Source organism: Sapajus apella, unplaced genomic scaffold (genome assembly GCF_009761245.1).
Source record: "Sapajus apella isolate SASKATOON/1434 unplaced genomic scaffold, GSC_monkey_1.0 scaffold1, whole genome shotgun sequence".
NCBI lineage: Eukaryota > Metazoa > Chordata > Mammalia > Primates > Cebidae > Sapajus > Sapajus apella.
In genome coordinates, this window is record NW_022436941.1 from 77,474,665 (window position 1) to 77,497,110 (window position 22,446).

At 36.7% G+C, this 22,446-nt stretch overlaps 1 protein-coding gene and 1 pseudogene across 4 annotated transcripts in view; both read left to right on the forward strand.

Annotated features, from left to right (window-relative positions):
- ERCC8 (ERCC excision repair 8, CSA ubiquitin ligase complex subunit) overlaps nucleotides 1-17,518 on the forward strand; it is a 78,775-nt gene extending 61,257 nt beyond the window's left edge. For 2 of the 4 annotated variants that reach the window (XM_032280105.1, XM_032280118.1), the window contains 3 exons: nucleotides 7,228-7,425; nucleotides 10,887-10,967; nucleotides 16,711-17,518. In XM_032280105.1, the coding sequence (XP_032135996.1) occupies nucleotides 7,228-7,425; nucleotides 10,887-10,967; nucleotides 16,711-16,776 (345 nt within the window). In that variant the 3' untranslated portion in view covers nucleotides 16,777-17,518. The remainder of the gene's footprint in view (nucleotides 1-7,227; nucleotides 7,426-10,886; nucleotides 10,968-16,710) is intronic. The other 2 variants (XM_032280113.1, XM_032280127.1) reach the window with 2 other exon arrangements.
- Nucleotides 3,542-6,398, forward strand: LOC116553018 (annotated as a pseudogene).
- Nucleotides 17,519-22,446: the final 4,928 nt, after the last annotated feature.

Consider the following 22,446-nt stretch of genomic DNA (forward strand, 5'->3'; position numbering starts at 1 on the left):
GTGCTGGGGCACAGCTGAAACCCATGGCCACTGAGGCTATCCTGTCACTGGAGTGTCCTTGAAGCAGGCAGTTGATGAGACCAGCCTGTTAATGTGGGTTATTTGGAGGCCAAGGCCATTGTACTTGGCCTGTGGTGATGCAGTCCACAACTTGAGTCCATTTCACAGGGAATACTGGTTCCCATGTGGCACCAGGGTGGGTCTAGGATTCAGTCCATGCATACTGGCCTAGAGTCAGGGGCCATGGGGCTCTACCTATTGCTGGGTTTTATTGTGGTAGGCATGGCATTGGGGTCCCAGACAAAGTCCTATGCTTACTTACCTCTGTTTCCCCCAGTGGATAGTATCACTCTCCATGCTGTGCTGCCTGGAGTTGGGGAAGGGGTAATGCAGGTAATGTAAAACTGTCCTTCCTACCTTTTTCATTATATCTTATTATGCTATAGTCAGGTACTATAATCTGTCATCTGGTTTCATCAGCTCTTGTGAAGGTATTTTTATGTGTGGATAGTTCAAATTGATGTTTCTGCAGGGGGGCAATCACTGGAGAGTTCTTTTCCACCCTCTTGCTCTTTTCTCCTTCCATTTAGTAACGAAAGCATTGGTCAGTTACTTAAGGTGACATCATGAAAGAATTGTCAGAGTTTCAGTGTTCTCATCTTGTAAACTGGGAATATCATCTACCTAAAATTCAGTTGTAAGCCTCAAATAGAAGTAAATAAAGAGTAGTACCTGCTAAATAATAGGCATAGCATAAATAGTAACTGTTTTTATTGTATATTGTTGCATTAGTAATAGTATCTTTAAGTTTCTTAAAAAGTATAACTATACACTTCTAATATATGTATAGTTATTTCTAAATTATATGCAACTTCTGTTGTGAGTCAATATGTTTAATAAAATAAAATCTCTTAATTTTTAGATAAAATCACATTTTTTTCTTTATACTTTGCAAACTCCCATACATACATTAACCACCCTCTGGAGACCATTGCCATAGAGTACAGAACAAGTACCTACTGGGGAACTTCACAAAGTAACAGGTTTTGGCACAAGAAAAGAAGAAAAAGCTTCAGTTTTTGAGCCCACAAGTGATTTGATAATAACCTTGCTTTAGAAATATTAATATCACATTAAGTTGCAGGATGGATTGGCAGAGAAAAGTCTAAAATTTGAAAAGAAGGTAGTCTGGTGTTTACTATTTTAGTTACTAGTGTTATCAGTCACTCTTTGAGTCTATTTTTATTCTTTCCTGTTCCTCATCCCATTATTAATTTCAAGTCCTGTTAATTCTTCCTCCTTAATTTTTTTTATCTGTCATCTGTTCCAGCCTCACTGTTGGGTTATCTATTTAATTACATTAACATTCTTCTAACTTTTCCCAATTCACATCCCAGTGGAAATTTCTGAGTAGTTCCCCAGTATTTTCAGGTTATTAAAACTGAATGCCTTTGTCTTCTGTGTACAAGACTTTCCTAAGCAGTGCCTTCTAGATTACTAGCTTTATGTCTTACTACTTTCCCATTTTTTTCTCTGAATTTGGACTACTTCGCAGTCTTTACATATACCATGCTCTCTCATCCTTTCATTCTGCTGCACAGACTGTTACCTTTGCTTTGGCATACCCTTCTTCTTCTTCCTGTTCTAGTGGCTTCTCAGCTCTCAAGACGCTTCTCTCTTTAATTCCTCCAGTCTAGCTTAGATGGTCCAAGAATATCCTGTGCTCTCTTGTATTTTAATGTATTATGATGATCACTTCATGGAATTAAAGTCATTTACAAAAATACGGCACAGTGGTTTTTGATTGATGTAGTCTAAGTTCAGTTATTCACTAGCCAAGAGACCTTGATCAAATTATTTAGCTTTTCTAAGTGTTTTCTTTTTGTGTAGTAATGCCTACCTCATTATATTTATATTGTGCTGAGGATATGGAATAACACTTGCACAACACTTAGCACATTATCTGATACAGCAAATGTTGACTTCAGTAAATGCTATGTGTCAGTATTACTAATTACTATGCTGATACTTGTTTGACAGTAAAATGAGCTGCCTTGTGATGTAGTCTCTGCATCAACCTAGGTATTCACTTAGTGACTAGATATATATATTTCCTGGGGCAACAAAAGGTTCACATGTTAATATAAGGGAATCGGATTTGCCATCATCCTATTTCAAGTCTACAACATTTTCTTCCCCTATCAAAATCTTTTCAAAGCCTGCCTTAAATACCACCTTTAAGATATCATATCCTAAAGTAGCCTCTTCCTCAATACTTTCATAACAATGTTTAACACACCACTTATTACATACCACTTTTTATGACTAGCATTTATGTTCATAAAATGGGGTTTTTAGATCACCTAGCACAGTGTGTGACATAGTAAGCACTTAGTAAATGGCACAACCCTCCCTTCCTTAATCTGTTATTTGAACTTCATTCCATAGGCATTGGAAAGATTTTGATGGTTTTTGAGCCCACAAATGATTTGATCACAGTGTTGCTTTAGAAATATTAATGTGACATTAAGTTGCAGGATGGATTGGAGGAGGAAACCCTAAGGACAAGACAATTCACTGGTTCAGTATTCACACCTTATTCAACACTTTCCAGTTCGTATTTGGAAAGGAATGTGGTATAGCAGAAAGAACATAGATTTTCTAGCTAGGTGTCCTGATAAACAAATGTGAATGAGGCCATCACAGTCTAGCAGTTTATAATTTTTCCAGGATGACCAGTGAAATACTAGTTGAAAGTGTTTTGTATTTTTTCTTTGTCACCCCACCCCCATGTCATTGTGCAATTTGTTGCACATGTAGGATCAAAAGACACAAATGAGGGAATGTTATACTTTTAAACATGTATAGGAATTAATCTAGGAATTTACTGATACCTTTGTGTTCCAGGTACAGTCATATGGATTATTTCATTTGCTTTTTTACAATAAATAATTTCTATGAGTAAATGATGTTATTGCCATTTAACAGATAAGAAGAATGAAACAAAGTGGTTAAATCATTATTCATAAGGGACAAAAAAAAAGATGAGTGTTTAAGACCCAAGTCTGCTGAATAGAAGATTAATATTTAACCCACAATACTGCTGCTGCCACGAGGTAGCTAAATGCATGTACCCACTTCTGGCACAAGTTAGCCTAAAGGGAAAGTAAGCCAAGTATATTATCCATAGATTATTGGCATATATCCATTTTGACTTCAGTGTTTTTATTTGTGTGTGTGTGTGTGTGTGTGTGTGTGTGTGTGTGTGTGTGTGTGTATAAGCATAAACATGTTTATATGCACGCGCGCGCGCACACACACACTCCCATCTAACCTTTAGGAAAAAAAAATCACTTTTTTTTTTAGAGACGGAGTCTCTCTCTATTGCCTAGGCTGGAGTACAGTGGCATGATCTCGGCTCACTGCAACCTCCGCCTCCCAAGTTCAAGTGATTCTTCTGCCTCAGCCTCCCAAGTAGCTGGGACTAGAGGCACCCACCACTACTCCCAGCTAAGTTTTTTTGTATTTTTAGTAAAGACGGGGTTTCACCGTATTGGCCAGGCTGGTCTTGAACTCCTGACCTTGTGATCCGCCTTCCTTGGCCTTCCAAAGTGCTGGCCTCACAGGCATGAGCCACCATGTACAACCGACAAATCACTATTTAAACTTCAGAATTAGCCATGACAACAGTTGATTTTGTTGATATGCATGATCATGATTATGATTCCCATATGATTAGTTACTGGTTTTATACTTACCCCAAGCTTATCAAAATTATCATCAGGAAGTAAACCCATCAACTTATTTAGCCCAAAGCTTCTCAAACTTGCATGAGCATACAGATTACCTAGGGATCTTGTTAAAATGAAGATTATTTTTGGTAGGATTGAGGTTGGGGCCTGGGAGTCTGCATATCTAACTACTTCGGGTTATGCTTACGCTGCTGAGCTTGCACACTACACCTTTGGAGTATAAGCACAGAATTTTAATTTTTGTCCCAAATACATAATAATTTATATAAAGTTAAAACTATAGTGTACAAACTATTTGTGGTCTGTGCTTTTTTACACTTAGCCTTTTTCCCTGTTTTCTGCATAATTTTTATAATTATGATTTATATAAACCATAAAGGTAATATGACATCTAGGAATATACATCTATTCTCAGTTATTTTCCCATTCTAAATAACGCTGGATTTATTTCCTCTGGGCATATAGCTTTTGCTATTTAATTATCTCCTTAAGATACATTCCCAGAGCAATTACCAGGTCAATGGGTAAGAATATCTTTGCTGTTTAATGGGTAAAGTTTTGCAAGATGAAAAGAGCTCTGGAGATGGATAGTGATGAGAGTTGCACAACAACATGAATGTACTTAATACCAGTGAGTACCATTCAAAATGGTTATGATGGAAAATTTCATGTTATGTGTATTTTACCACAATGAAAAAATTTCTAACTATAAAGAGAAGGGAGAAGCCCCGCCCCCTTGCAGAGACCACACAGTGGGCAGAGTCAGGCACCGCCAGGTTAGCAACCGGAAGTCAGAAGTCCGGAGCAGCGCAAGAGCATCTGTTACCCTCTCTTCTCAGATACCCACCAGAAGTGTTGGAAGAGAGCAAGCAGATTTGAACCTATCTGCTTTCAAGCTGGTCATCATGATGAAACTTAGAAACAAAAGCGAAAAGCCAGGTAAAGGTTCCAAAGGTGGTAAGAAGCCTGCAAAACAAAATGGGAAGAAAGCAACCTCCAAAGTGCCCTCTGCTCCTCAGTTTGTTCACTCCAATGATCATGCCAATCTAGAGGCTGAACTGAAGGAGAGGGTTGAGGAAATGAGGGAGAAGCAGCAAGCTGCCTGGGAGCAAGAAAGAAAGAACACAGGTCTATCAAGAGCTACTGTGAGAATATCCTAAGACGCCAGGAGGAGCTTAAGGGGGCAGTTCTGTAGGAATTAAGTACGTTTCCTCAGCTGGGTGACGAGATCAGAAGGAAGGCCTATTACAAGGAGTCCCGTAGGTGGTAGAATACTCATGTGATTCTGGAAGTCCTGGATGCCAGAGACCCATTAGGCTGCTGCTGCCTCCAAATGGAGGCTGCCTTCCTACGGGCAGAAGGCAGCAAGAAGCTGGTCCTGGTCTTGACCTGGTCCCCAAGGAAGTTGTGAAGTAGCTGGATTACCTTCAGAATGAGTTGCCAACAATGGCTTTCAAGGCTGGGATCCAGCATCAGGTCACCTTTGGAGCTAAAAACCTCATGAGCGTTCCAGGAAACTATCGCCACCTTGGTGAAGTGCGCACTGACATCCAAATGGGCATTGTGGGCCTTCTCAGTGTTTGGAAGAGCAGCCTGATTAATAGCCTGAAGTGCAGCCATGCATGCAGTGTGGGAGCCATTCCTGGGGTCATGAAATTCACAAAGGAGGTCTACCTGGACAAGTTCATCCTGCTGCTGGATGCTCCAGGCATTGTCCCAGGACCCAGCTCAGAGGTGGGCACCATCCTGCATAACTGCATCCACGTGCAGAAGCTGGCAGACCCATGACCCTGGTGGAGATGAACCTGCAGCACTGCAACCTGGAGTGGATTTCCAACTATTACCGCCTCTCTAAGTTCCAGACCACTGAGCACTTTCTGACAATAGTCGCCCACCATTTGGGAGAGAAGAAGAGAGGCTTATACAGTCAGGAGCAGGAAGCCAAAGCAGTCCTAGCTGACTGGGTGAACAGGAAGATCAGCTTCTATAGACCACCACCACCCACTCACACTCTTCCCGCCCATCTCAGCACTGAGATCTTTAAGGAAATGACCGAGGTCTTTGACATTGCGAACACCAAGCAGGCCAATGAAGACACCATGGAATGCTTGGCCACTGGAGAATCTGATGAGCTGTTGAGTGACACAGACCCATTGGAAATGGAGATCAAGTCGCTCCATTCTCTGATGATGAAAATACAGATGCCATTGAAAATAAGGAGATTTCACTGGGTATTGCACCAATCCAAATCATCATCAGATGGTGTGGACCAAACTCAATGTAGACCACCACACTGAAAACAACCGTAGAGTGATGTCTGCCCAATGGACTGCTGCCCAGTACTGCAGGGGATCATGCAGATAGACCCTCTGCAACACGGCCAGGCTCTGGCATCCTCCCTGAAGAATAAGAAGATGATGCAGAAACGGGCAGATAAAATCACCAGGGAGCCGTCTGATTCCCTGATGTCTGCCCTTGACCTCTCTGGCAATGCTGATGATAGTGTTGGTGACTAATTGACTGATCTCACTTCCCTTCTTCTCCAAGCACCAGTTCCAGTGGGATGGGGCATGACCAGTGAAATAGTTTGGTTCTCCCTGAAGCATCTGCATATTAAAAGAATCCTTCCCCAACTATGTGTCTTTTCTACTCTTTGCAGTAAAAAGAGCCCCAAGAGGCTGGACCTGAAAAACCCAATACCCTTTATTTAACCCCTACTCTGTTTTATAACAGAAATAAAAGAAGCATCAGCAGGAAAAAAAAAAAAAGAGAGAGAGAGAGAGAATATACCCCCCCAAAAAATATTACCACCAAAAAATATTATTTTCAAAAGAATTATATTGTTTTTTGGGGGGAGGGTAATGATATTTTTTTCAATCCTTTTGAAAATATCAAATTTTCAATTTTTTCAATTTTCAGTCCTATTTTCAATCCTTTTGAAAAAGAAATACCAGTCTTTTCAAAAGCATGATATTGTTTTTTGCTGGTATTCTCCCTAAAAAAAATTTTGTGGGGGGAATTCTTTTGAAAAGAATGTTTTTGGGGGAATATTGTATACCCCCCCAAAAGTATTATTCTTTTGAAAAGAATGGTTGCAGCAATAAACGATTTGCCCTTTTAGAAAGAATTACCAAATTACACTCCCACCAACATATTTGCCAGTATTTAATATCTTATTTTTTTTAATTTTTTGCTCAATGGTCTAGAATGATTCTTCAAGGTTGCAGTCTGTATTTTACTTCTGTTAGTTTGAAAAGTAAACATTTACCCTTGTGGTTTTTTACCATTTTTATTTCCTCTTATGTTAAATGTACATTCATGTCATTGGCCCTTGTTCTGTCGATGTTGAACATTTTCCTTAAATTTCAAAGAGTCCTTTTTATAGCATAATATTTTTTAAGTATTTCTACTAGTCTTTGTTGTCTTTTAAATTCAGATTTAAGAGATGAGTAACTTTATTATTTTAATCCTACAGGTGAACTATGGAAAAGTTTGTAATAACAGTAAAAAAGGATTGAAATTCACTGTCTCCTCTGGCTGCAGTTCAGAATTTGTTTTTGTACCATATGGTAGCACCATTGCTGTTTATACAGTTTACTCAGGAGAACAGATAACTATGCTTAAGGGACATTATAAAAGTGTAGACTGCTGTGTATTTCAGTCAAATTTACAGGTAAGAATGATACAGGAATTTAAAATGTGCAGCTAGCTAGATTGCCAGACCAGTTATATGTAAAAGAATAAATTGTGATTTCATTCTAAGGAGTTATACTTTTAATTCACATTTGAACTAGGATTTATTTAATAGAGACTAGCATAGCCTAGATTTTTAGATGGCATATAATATATGGATGAATCAGTATAACACTGTGCAACTTGATTGGCATAAATTCTCTTTCTTTTGCATATAACCTTCATTTATTTAGCAATTGAAAATCTCTGGTGAATTAAAATAATTTCTTGCAAACAAACTTTTGGGTAAGAAATGAAATATAGGCATTTAATCATAAAATAGAATTTGTATATGTTGGTTCATGTATGTGTGGATGATCTATTCTTCCTTATTTTCTATCAATGGCTAATAAAGGGAGGTTTTGAAGTTAATACAAACTATATAATTTCTTAAATACCCTGGCTTTTGTTTGTTTGTTTTACATGCAGACCTTTTCACATCACCAATGGAGCAGATTGTTTTTTTTCAGAGAACACTGGCACAAATTAACTCATGCACTCCTTTAAATGAGTCTAACATTGCAAAATAGTTGGTATTTTCCCTGTTTTTTAGGTAAGGAAAATAAAACTCATGTAAGTTAAATACTGATAGAACAAAAACTATGGATTATTAGAGCTCAAGGAGACTATCACTTTGTGAATCTCCTATTCATTCATTCATTAATACTGATTGCCTAATTTGTGCCTGACACTGTGCTATAAGATATATAGACCTGATTTTTCAGCCAGTACATACCATTATGGCAATATTCAATATTTAAATATTTAAATACTTATATATCCTACTGGCTGGTAAACAGCTGATACACCAAGCCCCCCAAGCGACCTCCAGCCTCAGCCCCTTCCCTGGGACCTCTTAGACCTCACCTTACCCCAGCAACTAAAAGAGGACCTACAAAACCCTACTTCAACTCTATAGCCAGTATCTCTTCTTATTAGTCATTGTCCTAGTATACCAGTTGTTAAACATATTTAGTGTTCTGGGAGAAGAAAACTAAAGCACCAGAGAGGTGACATGACTTGCCCCTAACTTACAAGTAGTTATTGATAAGCCATGTATTGATATTCAAAGAAATTCTTAAAATATTGTCCCTCTTTTCTTGCCCAAAATTACTTAGAGACACAGCCAAGATTTCATCCCAGGTACTCTGACAACAAATTATTTCTTTCTACCAAACTGGAGCTTCCTAATAGATGTGCCTTGAATGGAATAAAATCGTGCCAAAGGCTGGGCACAATGGTTCACATCTGTAATCCCAGCACTTTGGGAGGCCAAAAGGATCACTTGAGCCCAAGAGTTCCAGACCAGCCCAGGAGACACAATGAGACCCCATATTTACAAAAAATCAAAAAATTAGCCAGGTGTGGTGCTGTATGCCTGTGGCTCCAGCTATGCAGAAGCCTGAAGCAAGAGGATCACTGGAGCCCAGTAGATTGAGTGAGCTGTGTTCACACCACTGCACTTCAACATGGGCAACAGAATGAGACCTTGTCTCCAAGGGGGAAAAATATTAGATAAGATACACCCAACATCAAAATAAATAATGATAGTAATGGATTATAACGTATTGACTAAAATAGAAATTCATGAATCTAGGGTGGTATAAGTAAATAAATTAATGAATTAAAAATTTGATGAGCAATGAGATATTTACATAATCTCAATGTATCTCCTACAAAATATGAAGTACAAAGGTAAAAATATTAATTTTACCCTGAAGAAGCCTGACACACATCACCTTCATAAAATAATCTAAATTAGCATCTCAGTTATGGGACATCACTTCTGTGATATTCCTGGCCAAATTGGATCACCCAAATTTAATCATAAGGAAACACAAGACAAGCCAAATGTGAAGGACATTCTGCAAAGTAACTGGTATATAGCTCCAAAATTGTCAAGGTCAGAAAAGACAAAGAAACTGAAGAACTGTTTCAGCTTGAAAACTAAAGAGACTTGACGACTAAGTGCGGCATGTGATTTTTAACTGTTCCCTTTGCTATAAAGTACAGTATTGGAACAAATGATGAAACGTGAATGGGGTCTAAGAATTAGATGGTGGTAATAATATGAATTTTCTGATTTGGTTGGTTACTTTGTAACTATAAAGGAAAGTACCTTGTTCACAGGAAAATTACACTGAATTATTTAAGAGTAATAAGGCCTTATGTTGGCAACTTACCCTCATGATTTAGGGAAAAAAATATTTAACTATTAAATATTGAGTTTTTTTTCATTTTTTACTGCACTTGTAACTTACATTTTGAGACTGTTTTTTAGGAAAATTGCCCAAATGAACTCCTGAATCTATCACAGACATTTCAAGGCTTAATGTAAATCCTCACATCTAAGTGTTATAAGTCATTCTAATTTCAGTATCTCTTTCTTGAATATCTACAGAATATCCTTCATGGCTTCACTGGGTGTGATAGTACTTATTGTGAATTGCCCTATAAGCTTATCTGACCAAGTTATCTTGGGCATTACCTGGCCTTCTCAAAGAAATAAAATTACTCAAGGGCACTGAACATACATATCTTTGTTATCAGCCACAGTTAGTGTAACCATATAGTCTAGATTTTATAATACAGTCAATAAAATTGTGTTATATTTAGGAAATTTGCTAATGTATATCTAACAATTTTTTAAATTTTAAAAATTTTCTATGAATAACTATATAATCTTATTTTCCCTTTTCCCACATCCTTACTTAAATAAAAACAATTATACCATGCCTTATATTGTTTTTGAGATATACAGTAATACAAATAAATTGTATAAAACAGCAGAGGAAAAAAAGCCAATATAACATATTCCTTCAGTTTTGTTGGGAAGGGGAGTGAGCATTGTTCAGCTACATGCAAACAGCATATCCACAGACACTGACATAGTCTGTGCATCAGCTCAAGCTTCCCTTTATGAAGTAAACTTCTCAACAGGCATGGGATATATGTCTTCAAGCTCTTCTGTTGAATTGCAGCCAGTTAGGCAGCTGTGAGCTAAATAAAATTTTTTGAGAACTTGGCCTATTTTAGTAGAAGCTCATATGGTGTCTTCACTGAAGTCTTTATTGACGCTTAGTTTCTGAAAACAGAAAGACAAACTATTTTTTTCTTTCTCTGATATTAGAAATATATGGATACTATAATTGATAAAACTGCTAAGATTTGGGGTATATTTGTAAAATTTCACACCATTAGTAAGCTCTGACAAATCCTATTTTTAAATACAAACAAAGCTTTACTAACAAAGAAAGAAAGAAAAGCATCAGCCTAGTTTCTTTAGGGAGTAGAAATAGCATTAATGTAAGTCCTGTGACCTAATTGTTTCAAAAATGATATAATTATTTGTTTGGTATCAGCTTTTGATCCACAGTATCATCTTTGCTTTCTGTGTTACAGGAACTTTATAGTGGCAGCAGAGACTGCAACATTCTGGCATGGGTTCCATCCTTATATGAACCAGTTCCTGATGATGATGAGGTAAACATTATTTTCACAAATTGTACAGTGACTTCTAAATCATCAGAAATAATGTTTTGTTACTTTACTTTATATAAGAGAGAATTTAAAGCATTTCTTGCCAGTGGCCTGCACCTATAATCACAGGTACTTGGGAGACTGAGGCAAGATGATCACTCGAGACAAGAAATCAAGACCAGCCTGGGCAACGTAGTGAGACCCCATCTCTAAACAACAACAACAACAAAAAAGTATTTCTTGGTATTTTCAGATTGTAAAAATAATTGGACTGTTTTAATACATTTGGAAAATTCAGAAAAATAGCAAAAGAAGAACATAAAATTCCTCAAATTGGTCAATATTAACATTTTGATTTGTTTCATAACTTTTTTTCCTTTGCATATGTTTTTTAACATAGTTCATATCATGGTTGGACATTCAACTTGGTATCTTACTTTTCTGATCAACATTGTACAATTAGCCTTTTTTTGTGTCATTAATAACTGTGTGTAAACATTTCTAATGATATAGTATTCTGTCATTGATAAAACACAATTTAAATACCTAGCTGGAGACATTTCTGTTGATTATTATAAACACCAAGGTAAATATCTGTTCAAAAATTGTTGATATTTTTTATCAACTTTAGATAGATTCCTAGAAGTGGAATTATCTCTTGAATTACTATGTATGACTTTTTTATTTTATTTATTTTTTTTTTTTTGAGATTGAGTCTCACACTGTTGCCCAGGCTGGAGTGCAATGGTGCAATCTCAGCTCACTGCAACTTCTGCCTCCCGGATTCAAACAATTCTCCTGCCCCAGCCTCCCAAGTAGCTGGGATTACAGGTGCCCACCACCACACCTGGCTAATTTTTGTATTTTCAATTGAGATGGGGTTTAACCATGTTGGCCAGGCTGGTCATGAACTCTTCACCTCAAGTGACCCACTTGCCTTGGCTTCCTAAGGTGCTCGGATTACATTCATGAGCCAGCATGCCCAGCTGACATTTTCAAGACTTTATTCTCGTGTCAAATTTTACCAGTTTAGGTAGCAGTCCGACAGTGCCCATCATAGAACATAAATATAAACATGAGAGTGTAAATAAAGTCCTTAAAAATGCAGTAGATAAACAAAGATGAATAAGACCATTCTCCCTGGCCCAAAGTAATAGCCTCTGTATATTTTTTTTTCAACTTTTACATCAAGCAGTAGGAAGATATAGGCTGTTTAAAGGTGGTTTCTCTCCCACCAAGGTTTATTCTCCTAAGCACTGTTAATCATTTATCTAAATTTCTACAATATAAAAAGTCTAAAAGCAATGTCTAAAAATGATGTATATACATATATTTGTGTGTGTGTGTGTGTATATATATATATATATATATAAATAATTATGTAAGTTGGAAATATAAATAATGTAGTTAGAAACACCTTAAGGTAATCTTAAGTCATAGTAAAAGTGTCTTAAATGGAGGTTGAGGAAAAGTTATGATAGAGTATGTTTGACAGTCAAAAAACATTTTTTATATACTGTTTAGTTCCTTTATGAAAATAGGACTATGTCGAAAACCACATAAAATATGATTTGTATAGAGGTAGTTGATAGCCTCTCACAGCTATTGATAAAATATATTTCATACCTAAATTGTCAACTGCTAGAGTTTCCTGCAGTGTAAAACCTGTGAATTATTTTCTTTTGTCTTTAGTTCAAATAAAGAGAAAAAAATACACCAATAAATCTAAAGTAGCCAGCTAATGCCACAGGCATACTTCTAGATTTTATCACATGTCTAATTTGGTTTATTGTGGCTTGATTAACTTTAGCATACAGCTGCTTTTGATATCAGAATATTCTTCTGTATAAAGCTTAATATGATCAAATAATTGGATTTAGCTATTTATTTTACATTTTATTATGTAATTATTGTATACTGCTCTTTGGGAATTGCTATATACATTAAATCCAAGTTATAACGTTGTAAGCCATGTTAGGAAGTATAACATTTTATTTACCAAATGAAAACAGTAAAAAATAAGTGAAAAGTATATCTGTAGTGACTTATGTATTGAAAAGGATGTTAGAAGAATACCACATTGTTTAATTCATAAAGATAATATTTGGCCAGGTGTGGTGGCTCACACTCGTGATCTCAGCACTTTGAGAGACTGAGGTGGGAGAACCACTTAAGTCCAGGAGTTTGAGACCAGCCTGGGCAACATAGAAGACCCCGTCTGTACAAAAAATAAACAAAATTATCCAGATTTGGTAGCTTACACCTATAGTTTCAGCTACTTAGGAGGCTGAAGTGGGAGGATCACTTGAGCCCAAGAGTTCAAGGCTCCAGTGAGCCCCGATTGCATCACTGTACTCCAGCCTACCTGACAGAGTCAGAAAAAGATTTTTTTCTACTCAAAGAAAAAAAAAGATAATATGTGACTGATGGTTTATTTCCTTGTTGTGTCATTACAGTGATAGTTTGAACTCTTTGTGTAAAATAACTTTTGTCTATGATAAATTAAGTAAAACAAGTTAGAAAATCACAGAAATACGCAAAAATCAAGTTGACTTTTGTATTTGCTTTAGAGCTATAAAATCTTACCTTTTAAAATGCCATGTTCAGATATTTTAAGATAGCAGTTATTCTCATATTAACATAAAATGATATGTGTTAAGGTTATTTCCATAAAATTTTAACTTGAAAGATTCCTGTGAATATAAGTAGAACATGAATGTGATCGTAATACAGATCCCAATAGAACAGCCTGTCCAGAAGATCCTGTTCCTTACATGTATGTTTATAATTTAAGCCATATTGAAAAGTGCTTTTATCCCAATTATAAATTAAGTATATTTATTTAATATTTTTTTTCCAAGGAGGCAGTTTAGCATACTACAAAACAAAAAGCACACACACATATATATACACACGTACTTAGTGTTTAGCTTCAGGTAAACTGGGTTTAAATCCCAGTTCTGTTATTCATTATACTTACGATCTGGGACAAGCTTATGATATTTCCAAATATCAGAATTGTCTAATCAAAGTTATTCTTAGGTTTCCTTTCAAATACGTCCTTCAGATGAGAGTTACCTCCCCATCAACCAAAATATAATCCCTTAGGGGGTGTTTCTCCTGATATCCAAAGTAGAAGATCAATTTAATTCTGTCTAAGGAAAGGAAAGACACTGGATGAGAGGGACAGGATTTATGGTCTTTAAGTATAAATCCCATTATTTAATTGACAGACTGTTTTATTATATTTTGAGGAATATGGCTTCCTTTTGACTCTACTTTCTAAAAGCTGTTCTGGTCAAGACAAGTCTATCTATAACTCCTAATCACTTTTTTCCTGCCTGCAATCTATAAGGCAGGTTTATTCCAGTTTAAACCTGACCTCTCACTAAGAATCTTACTTTGTTTTGACATTCACACGATACATAATTGTTTTACATACCACTTGTACCCATATATAATCACTTGCTGACAACTCTGAGACTTGCCACTATTTACCAGTCAGAAATTTGAAAGTTATCAAGAAATATCCTTGTAGATGTTAAATCTGGTTTTATTCCTTCTCTAAATTCATAACTAGTTCCCGTCTAAACTCTTTATTTCTATAACATTCACACTATCTGTCAGTAGAACTGACAACCTTGTGAGATAGATGTATTATGTTCAAGCACAGACTGGATGTCCACTAGGAGGAGATGTTGTAGAGAAAACTGAAGTAATAGGTAATAGTAGCGACACTTGATCAGAGGATTAGGAAGTGTGGCTTATCCACCCAGGGACGTACGTGTGTGTGTGTGTGTGTGTGTGTGTGTGTGTGTGTGTGTGTGTTTCCCAGGGCTATTTTTAGTAGCTATTAAAGTCAAAGTTAGAGGGCTCTAGACACAGAGAGTAGGGAGGAGGACTCATCTAACTACCAATGACAAGATGTCTTTTAATAAATTCTCAGTAAATAACCAAATTTAGTAGTTAAATTGAAAACCCAGAAAGACAGGAAATTCAGTAAATGTTTGGGTGAAAAAATAAATGAACAGACTTCAGTATACTACCATTGCAAATAAGTGGACTGTGGCTAGAAATCAGTGAGTAGTTAGCTGAGGTTTAGTAATAGTTTTATGACTGGGCACGGTGGCTCCTGCCTATAATCCCAGCACTTTGGGAGGTCAAGGCAGGCAGATCTCAAGGTCAGGAGTTCGAGACCAACCTGGCCAATATGGTGAAAACCTGTCTCTACTAAAAATACAAAAAATAGCCAGGTGTGGTGACACGTGCCTGTAGTCCCAGCTACTGGGGAAGCTGAGGCAGAAGAATCGCTTGAACCTGGGAGGTGGAGGTTGCAGTGAGCCAAGATCATGCCATTGCACTCCAGCCTGGGCGACAGAGCAAGACTTCATCTCAAAAAAAAAAAAATAATAATAATAATAATAGTTTTGTATCTGGACATTTGAAGTATAATAGAATTTTGGTTGTATATCTAAGTGAAAATAGCCGACATTAGATTTAATAATGTACTCTAATCTGTTTAACAATAAAGAATGCCTAAATTAACATATTGTTTTCCAACTATTCTAGCTGATACTTGGGAAATTTACTGGAAACACTTAACTTTTTCTACTGTTTTCATTGTAAGATTCAAAGTTATCATATTCATCAAAAGGAAAATGAACATTCTCAGACATGCGGTAGGGGTTACCCTTAAAAAATATTTCTGTAAGTTGTAAAAGGCAATACACCTAAAATAACTTAAGGGTAGTCTTGATGCTAATACAGCACTGGAATTTGAATCTGAATAAAATCGTAGCAGTTGTAAAAGTTGCACAAAAGGAAGCAAACCTGGCTCATAATACCCAATTACTTTAAAAATGAGACCATCTTAAAGCCCTAAGTTATTTGCCAGAGAATCAGAAGGTAGCTATTCAGAAGTTTTCCCAAAAATGAACTGATTTGAAATGCCACAGATTATTAAAATTTCTCTAATTGCTAATCACCTTTATTTTAGGTATGTTTCTAAATCTGTAAGAATACTGTGATGCTTTGTTGTTGTTTTAAATAAACATAATCTAGATACACGTTATCCTTCAGAGAAATCTCTAAGGAAAACCTGTGTGCTAATTATAAACATGTCACCATTTTTGACATATTTTGCATGTTTTACTAAACTGCCCTATCAACCTATAAAAATAAGTAAATAAATATTAGTACTTAAAAAGTACATAAATATATTAATAACCCACATTATTTTTTTGACTAAAAATGGTATTATTGAACTTGATGAATACTTTATTCTCCATATTTGGCTATTTGTTTATTTATAAAAGTTATTTTCATCCAAACAATAAAGAGTTGCCAACATTGATACTTTGAGCTGTCAGGTCAGACTATACACCTGGAGTCCAGTCTTAGCCCATGGATGTCAGAGTGCCACTTTCTCCAGGTAATTCCAAAGAGTTGTTGAGAAATACCTTGAGCAATAGCAGCATCGTGGTGTATATATATATATAAATATGTAGTTGTGAGGTGATTACTTTAAAGGAAATAGAGTGTTTAGATAAAGTCTGGTATTGTCTGTTTAAAATGGAGTTGTATTATCTTATATTGTATGTTCTGAAATTAACAGTTATACATTTATACATTTTCTTCCAAAATAATATAATTGCCATTTATCTGATATATTTCATAGCTTTATTATGAGCCTAAAATTATGAAGTAGAAAAAAACAATCTTCCATTTTCTTTATTTTTTTTTTCAGACTACAACAAAATCACAATTAAATCCAGCCTTTGAAGATGCCTGGAGCAGCAGTGATGAAGGATGAATATCAACCTTTAGTACCTTTGTGTCTCTGCTGAAACTTTTTAAATGAGACCATATGTGTTTTTTTCCAACTGTATGGTCTATTCCTGACAGCTGAATTAGCCCTAAATGTGGGTAATTTGTTTCCTCATGTTTTAAAATGGGGTTAATATTTGCATAAAATCCTAAAACAAATTCTGTATCATTTATTTAATCAAAATGTGTTCCTTGAAAGCAGTTGCTGTGGCCTGGGGAAGCCCCCATTGCTACAGTACAAGTACACAGTCATTGTACCTCAACTGTGACTTTCAGCAGATTTTATGAACTATAAGATGCAGTTTCAGAGGATCACCAAGTGGAGGCCATCAGCATTGACCATCTCCTACTTGCTGTACTATCGGCCTGCTCATTTCCACCTTCAAGAATGATTTTGCCAAGAATGAGTATATCAAAAATAATAGTTGAAATGGTAACATCAAAATTACTTTATTCTTCATCTATTCACATTTTGCAGTGATTTCATTTAATTAACCATTCTTTAGCTTTATGTTAAACATTTTTGGGCTCCATATCTCCTACAATCCAAAAAGTTTATCACAGGAGGCTTTTAACTTTGTGAAAATCCCTTGTTTGCTTTATTTTAATGTCAGAAGACAGTTGGCACTCATGCTTGAACTCTCTTCCTATGAAACTCATTAAGACATGACCAAATCCTGCCTCATTCATTCAAGCAGAAGATATCCTTGAAGGGAATCTGGCTTAAACATGAAATGTTGTAAGAAAATTCCTGTTACTGTCTCCTTCTGCGTCAACCCACAAATGATTATCATGAAGGTAATCTTAATATTCCCTTCCTGACCCTTACCAGCAGTAGACTAGTAAACGAGGCTTTTAAGAACTTGAATACCAAAAGTATACAGTTGTTGAGGTTCTTGTTTTTGTTTTGCTGAGACAAAGTTTCACACTGCTGGAGTGCAGTGTCAGAATCTCAGCTTACCGTAGTCTTCACCTCCCAGGTTCAAGCAATTCTCCTGCCTCAGCCTCCCGAGTAGCTGGGATTACAGGCTCCCACCACCACGCCCAGCTACTATTTTGTATTTTTAGTAGAGATAGGGTTTCACTATGTTGACCAGGCTGGTCATGAACTCCTGACCTCAAATGATCCGCCTGCCTTGGCCTCCCAAAATGCTGGGATTACAGGTGTGAGCTCCACCCTCCCTGGCCAGTTGTTGAGCTTTTAACTGTATAGGGGTTAGACCTCATATCAGACTTTTCTAGCCAAATGTTTTCCATACACTTGCTTTTACAATTGATTTTTTTTTCCAATTGACACATAAAATTTTATGTATTTGCCATGTACAACATACTGTTTTGAAGCATACATACATTATAGAATGATTAAATCTAGCTAATTGACATATGCATTACCTCTCATAGTTACCATTTTTGTGGTAAGAACACTTTACATCCATTCTCTTATCATTTTTCAAGATTAATTGTAATCTTGTAATTGTAACTATAGTTACTAAGTTGTGCAATAAGTCTCTTGCACTAATTCCCCCTATTTAACTGAAATTTTGTATCCTTTGACCAGTGTCTCTGCAACCACCCTAGCTCCTGTTAACCACCATTCTACCCCCTACTTCTTTTTTTGAGACGGAATTTTGCTCTTATTACCCAGGCTGGAGTGCAGTGGCGCAATCTCGGCTCACCACAACCTCCACCACCTGGGTGTAAGCGATTCTCCTGCCTCAGCCTCCCCAATAGCTGGGATTACAGGCATGTGCCACCATACCCAGCTAATTTTGTATTTTTAGTAGAGATGGGGTTTCTCCATGTTGATCAGGCTGATCTCAAACTCCCAACCTCAGGTGATCTGCCCACCTCAGCCTCCAAAAGTGCAGGGATTATAGGCGTGAGCCACCGCGCCCAGCTACCTTCTACTTCTATGAGGTCAACCATTTATATATATGTACCACATTTTATTTATCCATTCAACCATTGATAAGTGCTTAGGTTGATGCCATATCCTGGCTATTGTGAATAATGCTGCAATGAACCTGGGAGTGCAGATATCTCTTTGACACACTGATTTCATATCCTTTGGATATAAGCCCAGTAGTAGGATTGCTGGAGCATATGTAGTTCTAATTTTAACTTTTTGCAGAACCTCCATACTGTCTTCCATAATAGCTGTACTAACTTACATTCCTACCAAGAATATGCAAAATTTCCCTTTTTTTCACATCCTTGCCAACTTGTTATCTTTTGTCTTGTTGGTAATAGCCATTCTAACAGGTGTGAGGTGATATCTCATTATGGTTTTAATTTGCATTTCCCTAGTAACTACTGATGTTGAGAATTTTTTCATATATCTGCTGGCCATTTGCATGTCTTCTTTTGAAAACTGTCTTTTCAGGTTCTTTGTCCATTTTTAATTGGGTTGTTTTCTTGCTTTTGAGTAGAGTTCCTTAGATAGTAACCCCTTATCAGATCTACAGTTTATAAATATTTTTTTCTCCATTGTTTCTTCACCCTATTGTTTTCTTTTGCTGTGCAGAAGCTTTTTAGTTTCATGTAATTTCATTACTATACTTGTGCCTTTGTCACTGTGCTTTTGAGGTCATATCCAAAAAAATCATTGCCCAGACCAATGTCATGGAGCATTTTCTCTATGTTTTCAGCTGGTCCCCTATTCAGAGCTACATGTTATTAGTGAAGACTGTGAACTGTATTATATTCTCCTTAGCTGGTATATTTCAGTGTACAATTTAGTTATTGAAAATCATCTTTTTTTCCTCTGAAATGATAATTTAGCTGGGTATATCATTTTTGGGTTGTAGTCCTTTTCTTTTATCGGTCTACAGATTTGTGCCCACTTTTTTCTAGCTTCTGGTATTGCAGATGAGAATTCCAGAGCCACCTTGATTTTTTTTCCTTTGTAGGGAATTCATTCTTTACAGCTGGAAGCTTGTAAACTGAGGTTTAAAAAAAATTACATTTTCTTAATTTTGTCAAGATATCTGATGTCTTTTATACATTTATATTTTTTATTGCACTTTAGGTCTAGGATACATGTGCAGATCATGCAGCATTGTTGCATAGGTAGATACATGGCAACGTGGTTTGCTGCCTCCATCCCCCATCACCTATATCTGGCATTTCTCCCCATGTTATCCCTCCCAAACCTCCCCACCCCTGACTATCCCTCCCCTATTCACCACCAACAGACCCCAGTGTGTTGTGTTTCCCTCCCTGTATCCATGGTGTCCTCACTGTTCAATACCCACCTGTGAGTGAGAACATGCAGTGTTTGATTTTCTGTTTTGTGTCAGTTTGCTGAGAATGATGGTTTCCAGATTGATCCATGTCCCTACAAAGGACATAAACTCATCATTTTTTTATGGCTGCATAGTATTCCATGGTGTATATGTGCCACATTTTCCTTGTCCAGTCTATCATCGATGGGCATTTGGGTTGGTTCCAGGTCTTTGCTATTGTAAACAGTGCCGCAGTGAACATATGTGTGCATGTGTCTTTATAATAGAATGATTTATAATCCTTTGGATATATAACCAGTAATGGGATTGCTGGGTCAAATGGAATTTCTATTTCTAGGTCCTTGAGGAATCGCCAAACTGTCTTCCACAATGGTTGAACTAATTTACACTCCCACCAACAGTGTAAAAGTGTTCCTGTTTCTCCACATCTTCTCCAGCATCTGTTGTCTCCAGCTTTTTTAATGATCCGCATTCTAACTGGAGTGAGCTGGTATCTCAGTGTAGTTTTTATTTGCATTTCTCTAATGACCAGTGATGATGAGCATTTTTTCATATGTTTTTTGGCCTCATAAATGTCTTTTTTTGAAAAGTGTCTGTTCATATCCTTTACCCACTTTTGAATGGGTTTGTTTGTTTTTTTCTTGTAAATCTGCTTTAGTTCTTTATAGTTTCTGGTTATTAGCCCTTTGTCAGATGGATAGATTGCAAAAATTTTTTTCCCATTCTCTTGGTTGCCGATTCACTCTAATGATGGTTTCTTTTGCAGTACAGAAGCTCTGGAGTTTAATCAGGGCCCATTTACCTATTTTGGCTTTCGTTACCAAAGCTTTTGGTTTTTAGTCATGAAGTCCTTGCCTATACCTATGTCCTGAATCGTTTTGCCTAGGTTTTCTTCTAGGGTTTTTATGGTGTTAGGTCTTATGTTTAAGTCTTTAATCCATCTGGAGTTAATTTTAGTGTAAGGCGACAGGAATGGGTCCAGTTTCTGCTTTCTGCACATGGCTAGCCAGTTTTCCCAACACTGTTTATCAAACAGGGATTCCTTTCCCCATTGCTTGTTTTTGTCAGGTTTGTCAAAGATCAGATGGTTGTAGATGTGTGGCGTTGCCTCCAAGGCCTCTATTCTGTTCCATTGGTCTATATCTCTGTTTTGGTACCAGTACCATGCTGTTTTGATTACTGCAGGCTTGTAGTATTGTTTGAAGTCAGGTAGTGTGATGCCTCCTGCTTTGTTCTTCTTGCTTAGAATTGTCTTGGCTATGTGGGCTCTCTTTTGGCTCCATATAAAGTTTAAGGTGGTTTTTTTCCAGTTCTGTGAAGAGGGTCTTAAGTAGCTTGATGGGGACAGCGTTGAATCTATAAATTACTTTGGGCAGTATGGCCATTTTCACAATATTGATTCTTCCTAAGCATGAGCATGGAATGTTTTTCCATCTATTTTTGTCGTCTCTTATTTCCTTGAGCAGTGGTTTGTAGTTATCCTTGAAGAGGTCCTTTACATCCTTTGTTAGTTGTATTCCTAGGTATTTTATTCTCTTTGTAGCAATTGTGGATGGCAGTTCGTTCTTGATTTGGCTCTCTTTAAGTCTGTTATTGGTGTATAGGAATGCTTGTGATTTCTGCACATTGATTTTGTATCCTGAGATCTTGCTGAAGTTGCTTATCAGTTTAAGGAGATTTTGGGCTGAGATAATGGGGTCTTCTAAATATACAATCATGTCATCTGCAAATAGAGACAATTTGACTTCCTTCTTTCCTGATTGAATACCCTTTATTTCTTTTTCTTGCCTGATTGCTCTGGCTAGAACTTCCAATACCATATTGAATAGGAGTGGTGAGAGAGGGCATCCTTGTCTAGTGCCAGATTGCAAAGGGAATGCTTCCAGTTTTTGCCCATTCAGTATGATATTGGCTGTGGGTTTGTCATAAGTAGCTTTTATTATTTTGAGATACGTTCTGTTGACACCTAGTTTATTGAGAGTTTTTATCATAAAGAGCTGTTGAATTTTGTCAAAGGCCTTCTCTGCATCTATTAAGATAATCATGTGGACTTTGTCTTTGGTTCTGTTTATGTGGTGGATTATGTTTATGAAGACTAAAGGATATCTGATGTCTTTTTTTGTTCTCTCTCATCACTTATTCTTCTTGGGAGCTCTTTCAATGAAGGTCCAAACCTTTTCTCAGCTCAGGTATATTTTCTTCTAATATTTGTCTAATTGTTATTTCTCCTCCTTTTTTCCTCTTTTTTTGGATTATCTAATAATGGCATGTGATTGACCTCCCTATCTTTCTTCCTTTTTTTTTTTTTTTTTTTTTCAGACAGAGTCTTGCTCTGTCACACAGGCTAGAGTTCAGCAATGTAATCTCAGCTCACTGCAGCCTCTGCCTCCCAAGTTCAAGCAATTTTCCTG